Source organism: Monodelphis domestica, chromosome 7 (genome assembly GCF_027887165.1).
Source record: "Monodelphis domestica isolate mMonDom1 chromosome 7, mMonDom1.pri, whole genome shotgun sequence".
Classification (NCBI taxonomy): domain Eukaryota; kingdom Metazoa; phylum Chordata; class Mammalia; order Didelphimorphia; family Didelphidae; genus Monodelphis; species Monodelphis domestica.
In genome coordinates, this window is record NC_077233.1 from 3,165,836 (window position 1) to 3,175,772 (window position 9,937).

A 9,937-nucleotide genomic window follows, 5' to 3' on the forward strand; every position below is an offset into this window, starting at 1 on the left:
GGAAAGCCCAGGCTGGGGCTCCTGCCTCTTGCGGCTGGACTCTCGGTTCTCCTCCATTTCCATAGCTGGGGGTGTCACCCCCGTCTCCCCAAGGTCTCTTCTGCCAGGAAGTCCTCCTTCTAGCTCCCAAAGCCTCCGTGCACACCCCTTGACTTTGGAGCCGCTGGAGCGGCCCGGGGCCTCCTCCTCTCTGGCTGAAGGGCTCCTCCTCTCCCTCTCCAGGCGGGAGGCAGGCCCTCGGGCTCCCCGCCCAGAGTTCTCCCGCGAGTGCCCGGCTTGTGGCTCCAGCCAAGGGGGCGGCTGCGCCGGCCTCTTGTTCCCGGGTCCCCTGGCTCTGATGGTCACCCCAATAGATGTGTGGCGGCCTGCGCCGGCCGGGTCCATCCAGCTCTGTCCTAAGACTCAGGCCAAGGTCTCCGAGGCTCCCTCCGCCAGCGCCTGGCGGCAGGAGCTCCCGAGAGGGGCCCAGTCGGACCCGCGATGAGGAATGGGCGGCCCATGTGCCAGCGTGGTCTGCAGCGAGCTGGCCCAGGGCCTCATTGGGCACCGAAGGGCGGGGCTGGCAGGAGGCCAGAGGTCACGGTGTGGGGGCTCCCCGCAGCGCCACCAGCTCCCCCAAACCCAAGCAGCCCCCGTCCCACATGCCAGGCACGTCGCCAGGATTCTCCCAGACTGCACAGCGTTTCTGTGGCCCGGAACAGTGACGGAGCCCCGGGGCTGCCAAGGGCTTTACCCAAGTCCTCTCTTCATCCTCCCCACCAGCCCCAGAGGGAGTCTTGGGGTTTTCCTTATTTGACAGTGGGGGAAGTGGAGGCCCGCAGAGGCTAATGCTAGCTCAGGAACATAGAGGCGACTTAGGTCTGAGGCTGAATTTGAACTCAGGTCTTGGTGCCTTCAGGCACAGGGCTCTAACCACTGCACCCCAGCTGCCTTCTGCTCCTGATGGGTGGGACCAGGCGCTCGCGTGCGCTTTCTGTACCTCTGAGTTTTGTCTTGCCATTTGGGGAGAGCCAGCGTGGACTTTTCTCCCAAAGCTCTAGCAGCGCACGGGGAGCTCGGCAGGCTCCTCAGCACCTCCATCACCGGAGCGTCCTTAGGGAGGTAAACGGAGCGCAGGCCCGGGAAAGCTCCGGTGACATCAGAGCTCCAACCCTCCTTTGCCTTGGTCAGGGGACGACTGTCCCCAGGGCTGGACCCTCCTCGGACCCGGGCTCGGAGGACAAGCAAGTGAGGAGCTTGGCGAGCTGGGAATCTCCGCGGGGGGCCTGGGGAGAGGCAGTGGCGAGGCGGCCGTCGGGGGGCCCTTCCGGTGGGACCCTCCCATCCTAGCCAAAGCCGTTTGGGTCTGGGTGCAGGAGCACCTGTGGGTGTCTGCCCGGAAACAAGAGCGGCCTCCTAGGGAGGAGGAGAAGCCACGAGGTCCATGGCTGGCCTGCGATGCTCCTTTGATCTTGGACACTGTCAGCGCCAGGGGGAGGCGCCGGGGGAGGAGCCAAGGGAGGTGCCAGGGGAGGAGCCAGGGGAGGAGCCGAGGGAGGAGCCAGGGGGAGGCGCCGGGGGGAGGAGCCGAGGGAGGAGCCAGGGGGAGGCGCCGGGGGAGGAGCCAGGGGAAGCGCCAGGGGAGGAGCCGGGGGGAGGCGCCGGGGGAGGAGCCAGGGGAAGCGCCAGGGGAGGAGCCGGGGGGAGGCGCCGGGGGAGGCGCCAGGGGAGGCTCCGGGGGCCCTGTGCAGCCCTGTGCAGCCCCTCTCCCTTGGCCAGCAGGTGGCGGCCCAGAGACGAGAACTCCTCGAGGACCCCTTCGGTCGCCAGACATTATTAGGATAACCCACCGGAGCTTTGGGGCATCCTCAGAAGAGGGTTTGGCTCTACAGGAAGGAGATGCAGGCAGGGAGGCCAGCAAGCTGCGCAGGCTGAAGAGAAGCCTTCTGCTCCGGGACCTGCATCTCTTGGAATTTGGCCTCCCAGTGCTTGAGGCACCGAGGTGGGGGGAGCACGAATCAGCAAGGCCTGGGTTCAAATCCAGCTTCAGACGCTCCCTGGCTGGGTGACCCTGGGCAAGTCACTCAGTCCCCACGGCCCAGCCCTGCCTGCTCTTCTACCTTGGAACCAACACTCAGGATTGACTCCAAGACCTTTGCCGAGGGGCAGAGGGGGAGAGTCTTCTCATATCTCTCCCTCCAAGGCTGGCTTCTTGCAGATCATTCTGCAGCTTTCCCTCCTTTCCCTCTGCATGTTGTGGTTGGCCGAATAGTGTCTGCTCAGCCCTCCGGTCTTCACGGGAGCTCAGCGAGGCAGGGAGCAGCCTCCTTGTGCAGAAGTCCCCGAGGTTCGCAGCGTTAAAAGGTCTGAGGCAGGATTCGAAGCCAGAGCAGGTCTCTAACCCCTGGAGCACACGGCCTCTCCCCACCACTCCCTCTGACCGACTCTCCCGCTGCCTTGAATGGGGGTCACCCAGTAAACCCCAAAGCCTTATTCTCGGTCTGTGGCCTCGTCAGAGGCCAGAGGGAAAAGCTGGCTGAGCATCTCCCCTACTCAGTCAAGGGAGCCAGGCTGGCCGCAGAAGATGCCCGTTCGCCAGCCGGCCAAGGAGGATGACTTCCGGGAGGGCTTCGGCGTCTGCAAGGGGAACTCCGGAGGCAACCCGGGCCCATGGGAGAGAGGCGCGAGGTTGGGGAGGGCTGGGCTGGGGGCGCCCCCTTGGCACGATCCAGTCCAGACTCGACACAGATCCCGAAGGACAGCACCGGCTCGGTCTGCTCGGTAAGGTTAGCCCAGGTGAGCCACCCAATGGCCCAGGAGCCCCAGGCCAAGACCCTCCTCCTCGTCTCCCCATCAGTGTCCTGGGTGCCAAGCACGGACCCAGCATGGAGACCCGTCACGAAGCATCGTAAACAACCCAACATGACCCTGAGCCCATAAAATTCATCTTTAAAAGGCTGGAGGGGCAGCTGGCTGGCTCAGTGTATTGGGAGTCAGACCTGGAGAAGGGAGGTCCTGGGTTCAAATCTGGCCTCAGACACTTCCTGTCTGAGTGGCCCTGGGCAAGTCATGTGTCCCTATTGCCTAGCCCTTAGCTCTCTCCTGCCTAGGATCCACAGTCATGATAATAAGGTGGCAGGTGGGTGTTAAGGAAGAGCAGGCTAAGAGAGGAGCCTGGCCAGGTCAGCAGGCAGAGTCCATCCAGTGACCATCAGGAAAAATTAGCTGGCGCCAGGGTGCCGTGTGGCAAGCCTCAGGGTCTGAAGTGCTTCAGCTGGGGTCCAGGGTTCGTCTGGGTCATTTGTATGGCTGAGAGGCAGGATCTGAACCCAGGACTTGTTGACTCCGTTACCCAATGGGGACTCTCAACCTCTCTGGACCTCCGTTTCCTTTTCAGTAAATGAAGGGAGGATGGGGGATGGGGCGTGATGCTCTGACCCCAAGGCCCTCTCAGCTCTGTCCATGATCCCCTGCTGTTCCCCGGGGCACCCGGCTAGCACTCTGTGCCCACTTGGCCACACACTCCAGGACTCTTGTGCTAAGCCTCTGGCGCCTGCAGGCGTGAAAGGAGTGGGGGGGGGCAGCAGCTTTTGTTGGGGGTTTGCAGGCCCACGACAAGGCCCCCGCCCTCAGCCCATGTCCTACCTATGCACGCCTGTCCATCCGAGAGGAGAGAGCCGGCCGGGTTCCTGGGAGCCGAAGAGGAGGAGCTGGGAGGAGAGAGGAGGAAGAGGAGGGAAGCCACCGAGAGGATCGGCCAGGCGGTCTTCATTCCAAGACAGGAGCTGTGGACCCAAAGCAGCCACACTTCTCAGTTCCCTGGGGGCTCCGGGAGGCAGGGCACCCCCCGGCACTCATCCATGCACACAAACACACACGGGAATACATCCATGTACACTGACGTGTACACGGGAACACATACATGTACATAAACATACACATGGGAATAATCCATGTACACGGGAATACATCCATGTACACAAACATACACATGGGAACACATACATGGACACGAACACACACGGGAAATACATCCATGTACACTGACATGTACATGGGAACACATCCATGTACACAAACATACACACGGGAACAATCCATGTACACTGACATGCACATGGGAACGCATCCATGGACACAGACACACACATGGGAATACATCCATGCACACGAAATCACACAACGCCGTTGAGTCTCCAAGGAAGAAGAGGCCCCCCAAAGACCCATTTTCTCCCTGGAGACAAGCCAGCACCTTGTTTCCCGCTGTGGGGAGAGCCTGGCCGGCTGGTCGTGACAGGGGCCTGTCAGAGCTCCAAAGCAGCGAGTGCTGAGGGCTGGAGCCTGGGGCCTTCCGGGGGAGCTCGGGGGGTCCAGCTAGGCACCCGCTTTTCCTGTCTTGCAAAACAAGTTGAGCCCAGCCTCCCCACTCTCCTCCCTCCCAGCAGCCTTCTGAGCAGTGGCTCGGTCTCAACTTCCTCTTTGGGGGTGTGACATTCAGCTTTGAGGTTTGCTGCCTCCACAGCCAATGGCTGGGGAGCTCCCCTGCCCCCAGCACCCTCTCTGAGCTCTTGTTGGGAAGGGAGGCTTTGAGGGTGCAGGTGGAGCTGGCCCCCACTGCCTGGCCCGGGACCCTCAAGGGGCTTCTTCCCTTTGAGCAAGGGGGAGGCCACCGGGCAGATGGAGACATTCTCTGAGTGGGCTCAGCTCTTGGGGGCCCCATCCTGTGTGTGCGTGTGTGTGTGTGTGTGTGTGTGTGTGAGCGTGTGTGTGCGAGTGCGTGTGTGTGCGTGTGTGTGAGGGCAAAGGACTGGCCCCAGAGGGCCGGCTCCCTCGGCCCGCCCCAAGTGGCTGCAGAGATCCACAGAGGGTCCACAGAGCTCGCTGGGGCTAAGCAGACTGCTTTCTGGATAGAGGAAGCAGAGGAGAGATACCAAGACAGAGACGGAGACACAGAAAGAGGGACAGAGACAGAGAGGGAGACACACAAAGGAGTGGGGAGAGCTGAGAGGACAGAGAGAGACAGGCACAGCTGCTCAGGCCAGCCTGGGAGCCAAGGCTGGCAGGACCCCAGGACTGGTGCTGGGTCCGTTGGATCCTGAAGGCTCTCTCTCCCTTGGTCCTTAGAGGGCAGGAAAGCCTGTAAGAGGACGCTGAAGGGCAGTGTGGGCCAACAGTAAGCGTCACTTTACACAGATCTTGGGGCTTGGTCTGGAACAGACTAGTGTGACACAAACCAGGAAGTTTGCCTTTGAATGAGCTCCCTGGGGAGGTCAGACTTTGTGGGGTCACAGACTGGGGCTAGAAGGGGCCAGTTCACTCCCTCAGGAAACTGAGGCACAGAGGCTCAGTGGCTTTCCCAGAGTCTCCCAGGGAGTCAGGAGCAGAGCCTGGCCACGTGTAACATCCTTTAATCCCCAGACCAGGGCTCTATCCACTGAACCACCTTATCTTTCCACTTGGAGCCAGGCCAACCCCACTGAAGCCCCTGAGGATGAGAGCCCTGCCCTGCGGGCAGGCACTGTCACTAATGAGGTCCAGCAGGCCTTCTTGGGTTCCCTGGGCACCAGAGTCCCTTAGCCTGACCCCGGCACCTCAGAGGCTCTCATACTCCAGCCTCTTCATTTCATTTCATTGGGGAGAAGCTAAGCTGAGGTTCAGGGAAGGCTGAAAGGAGCATCCCTGGAGCTGGCAGGGACCTCAGTGGCGATCCAGTGCGGCTCCCAGAAGTGACAGCGCTGGGGAGGCTTGGAAGCGGGATTTGAACTTGAATCTTCTAACTGGAGGGCCCACGGGCTCTTTCCACAGGGCCTTCCTACTTTACATTAGAGTCCCTGACGCCAGGGCCAGTGCTTGGGGCTCTGTGCCCAAAGAGGTCTGACATCACTGGGGAGGCGGAGGGATGGCAGAACCTCCAGCTCTTCTATCCTCACCTGCCTGTCCCCACTCCCGCCAAAGGCAAGTCCCTGGGAGACTGCTCTTCCCCTGTCTCTGGGGCTGGCTTCAGTTCAACCCACAGAATCACAGATCTTGACAACCATCCTGTTCAACTGTCTTGTTTTACAAATGAGTAAACTGAGGCAGAAGAAGTGGCTTGTCCAAGGTCTTGGATTCCAGTCAACAGCAATTATCAAAGGGCTTCTATGTGTGAGGCATTTCTTTTCCTTTCTAGGGGACCTGGCCAAATGGGGAGAAGGAAGGGGAGGATGTGCAGCCCTCCTGGGACAACATCTGAGCAGCTACCTGGTGCTTATAGGAACAGGGGAGCTACGGAGCTTTTCTAGGACACTCTGTAGTCTCCTGGGCCTGGGACTGCTCCTTTGACAGCTTTATCCCTTCTCTGTCACTGAGAGAACCAGGGCCCAAGACACCCTTTTCTATCTGGGCTGTAGGAGGTGCTCTTTAGGGCCCTGAAAAGCTGTTGTTCCCCACTTTGATGCTGACCATCCTCAGGGAAAGAAGGAAGGAAGGAGGGAAGGAAGGAAGGAAGGAGGGAGGGAAGGAAGGAGGGAGGGAGGGAAGGAAGGAGGGAAGGAGGGAAGGAAGGAGGGAAGGAAGGAAGGAAGGAAGGAAGGAAGGAAGGAAGGAAGGAAGAAAGGAAGGAAGGAAGGAAGGAAGGAAGGAAGGAAGGAAGGAAGGAAGGAAGGAAGGAAGGAAGGAAGGAAGGAAGGAAGGAAGGAAGGAAGGAAGGAAGGAAAGAGGGAGGGAAGGAAGGAAGGAAAGAGGGAGGGAAGGAAGGAAGGAAGGAAGGAAGGAAGAAAGGAAGGAAGGAAGGAAGGAAGGAAGGAAGGAAGGAAGGAAGGAAGGAAGGAAGGAAGGAAGGAAGGAAGGAAGGAAGGAAGGAAGGAAGGAAGGAAGGAAGGAAGGAAGGAAGGAGGGAAGGAAGGAGGGAAGGAAGGAAGGAAGGAAGGAAGGAAGGAAGGAGGGAAGGAGGGAAGGAAGGAGGGAAGGAAGGAAGGAAGGACGGAGGGAAGGAAGGAGGGAGGGAGGGAAGGAAGGAGGGAAGGAAGGAAGGAGGGAGGGAGGGAAGGAAGGAGGGAAGGAGGGAAGTGTAAACCTTAAAATTTCTTAGACTTATAAATGTTGGAAATTTCACCATTGGGAAATTTCATACTTGAAAAATTTCCTATTGATAGTGGGAACTCTATTGGAATGTGAACCCCATTGGCAAGGGAGGTTCCTCCTCCTCCCTTCTTAAAATTACTTTAGGACAGAAACCTTTTGCTGAACAATGGAAAGGACTTTGACCTATGCTTAAGCATAGAACAGGAATTTCTTTGAGTCATGATTGATTTTAGAATTGATACAATGGAGGTACTTGGAATGACAGAACCAGGTCTTGGAAAATACAATCTCCACCCTACTCAGTCCTAACAGGATTTAGGAAGGGCTGCAGCAAAGGATCAAGATTTAATTATTTGAGAATATGACCTTCAACAGACATGTGCAAAGCCACAGACCTCTGGGCGGTCCTGGGTTAAGGTAGAGCCACCATTGGCACAGGGAAAATGATGGACAGTGATTGGTAGATGTGAGAACTGAGGGGAGGGAACTTGGATGGTTTCCTTAAAGATAGAGGGGTCTGAGGACTGAGGAGGGGGTTGTTTGGAGAGGAGGTTGGTTGGAGAATTTTGGCTCTGAGTGGTTGGAGAGGTGCTCTGAGAAGGTTGCTCTGAAGGAAGCTGGAGGTAGAGGCCCCTGAGACTGTTTCTCCATTTTGGTCATGTGAGTAATAGGGACTGATCTCCTTTCTTTGCCCCAGCTATCTAAGGGCTTGGGCCTTTTGGCCCAGCCTAAACAGAAGGGGTATTTAAGCCCTATTCCCTTCTCTCCCCTTTCTCTCTCCCTCTCTCTCTCTCTATCTCTAATACCTTTCTTCCTCCTGTTTGTAATTAAACTCCATAAAAGGTTGACTGCTGACTTGAGTTTTCATTTAGGAATTACATAGCTGAATTCCTTGGCGACCTTAAATTAATATATATCAGTCTTTTAAAGTGATTTCCTTGTCACAGAAGGAAGGAAGGAGGGAGGGAGGGAAGGAGGGAAGGAAGGAAGGAAGGAAGGAGGGAGGGAAGGAAGGAAGGAGGGAGGGATGGGGGCAGGAGGACAGAAGGATGCATGGTTAAAGATGAAATCCCCTGATTAGAAACTTCTCTCCTCTTTTGCTTCCTCTGCCTTTCCCACAAGCCCTGCCTGTGCTCTCTCCTGTGTGGGCTGCCTGGGAGCCCTCCTCATCAGGTTTGTGCCAGCTCAGGGTTCCTGCTTGGCAGGGCAGCTGGCATTTCTCAAGCTCTTGGGGCCTTCCGCACTGGTGACTCATGATTGTGCTCAGGGAGGTCGGGCCATGGGGCAAGGCTGGGAACGGGGAAGTGTGTCCCCAGCTGGGACTTTTAATCTGGGGAACTCTGGTGACCTTGGCCTTGGCCTTGGCCCCGGGGACTCCCGGAGCTCTGCTGACTGGAACCCAGTGAAGACATTGAGGAGTTTGTGGGGAAGAGCAGTGGGGTGTCAGCCCAAGCAAGGACCAAAGCGAGCACTATAGACTGACGCTTTCCCTCCCTCTAGCCTGGAAGGTGGGCTCTGCGGTTACTATGGGCCCATTTTACAGGAGGCAAAGCAGAGGCTCTGGGCTGATGCTCTGCCGGCCTCGGTCTCCTCCCCTTCAACAAGGGGCTCTGACTCAAATGTCTCAGCCCAGAGGGGAGGCTGCTGGGGATGGGCACCGCGTCCCCTCTGGAGCCGGAAGGGGCCCGGAGGAGGACCGGGAGGCACGGATGGAGCCCGGAGCTTTTGCCTGACTCGAGGCCGGATGACGTGGCCTTGTGGGAAACGCTCCTATGAGGAGTTTAGCCCCGCCCGCCTGTCCGTCTGTCCATCCCTCTTCTCGTTGCCCCTCACAGCCTCTGGGAAGAGCCTGACGAAGTGGCACGTGCTGGGGCCTTGGCGAAGAGGGGAGGAGGGGGCGGGAGGAGGGATGCTCTGCACCCTCAGGAAGCGAGCGAGACCAGGGGGGCCTTGGCGGCACGCCCCCTCCCCCGCGGCCAGGCCCCCTCCCCCCCATCTGCCCTGCTGCACTGACCTCGGGAGCCTACGGAGCGCTGGGCCTCCCCGCGGGCCATGAAGGCGAGCCCCGCCGCCTGCGCCATGTCCGGGTTAGAGGCGGAGCTCCACGACAGCCGGACTGCCTCCCTGTTGTCTCTGTATCCCCAGAGCTCAGGACAGGGCTCTGCGGAGGAGGAGCCTTGGCGCTGCCATTCCATTCCATTGTGATGCTCACAATGCCTTTGGGAGGCCCCGAGGCCAGCCCCTGCCTAGGCACAGGGGGAGAGTGAAGTCCTCTAAGGCCAAGGGCTCTCCACGTGGCTTTGAAGAGGCAGGAGATGCGTGGATAGGATGTTGGGCCTGTAGCAAAGAAGCCTCCATTCAAGCCCCGCTTCAGCCGCTCACGGTGACCTTGAACGAGTCAGTGGCCCTCCCTGAGCCGCAGTCTCTTCTTCTGAAAAAGGGAGGAGGACCGCGGGTCTACCTCTCCAAGCCACAGAGCAGGATGGCGGTAAAGCTCTGGGCAAATATTAGCCACGACGTCCTGTTCCTCGGAGGCAGAGGCTCGGCTTCCCCCTCCTCGCCCTGCAGAGGGGCCGCCCACCTTCCTTCTTGTGGCAAAGCCCATTTCTGACGGCTCAGCGTGGTGTGGAGGGAGAGCCGGGCAGAGCATCCTCTAGTAAGCGCGCCGGCGTCCCCGCCACAGAATCGTGGTGAACCACCGGCTGTGTGCCCAACCCGGGCCGGGCAGCGGCCACTCCTGCGGTGCGCCCAGGTCCCCCCAGGCCTCCTTCGTGACCTCCTTCGAGCCTCCGCACTTCTGGGAGCACCCCGTTTTACAGATGGGGAAACCGAGGCAGGCAGATTTGCTCAGGGTCACGCCGTGCACGTCTGAGGCTGGATTTGAGGCCACTGCGTC

General features: G+C 59.1%; 1 protein-coding gene across 2 annotated transcripts in view; it reads right to left on the bottom strand.

Annotated features, from left to right (window-relative positions):
- LOC103104789 (acyloxyacyl hydrolase-like) overlaps window positions 1-9,212 on the bottom strand; it is a 59,143-nt gene extending 49,931 nt beyond the window's left edge. The window contains exons 1-2 of one of the 2 annotated variants that reach the window (XM_056804104.1): window positions 4,232-4,413; window positions 3,625-3,764 (exon numbers count right to left, since the gene is read on the bottom strand). In XM_056804104.1, coding sequence (XP_056660082.1) covers window positions 3,625-3,751 — 127 coding nt within the window. In that variant the 5' untranslated portion in view covers window positions 3,752-3,764; window positions 4,232-4,413. Of the gene's footprint in view, window positions 1-3,624; window positions 3,765-4,231; window positions 4,414-9,055 lie in introns of those variants that run through there. The other variant, XM_056804103.1, reaches the window with a different exon arrangement.
- Window positions 9,213-9,937: the final 725 nt, after the last annotated feature.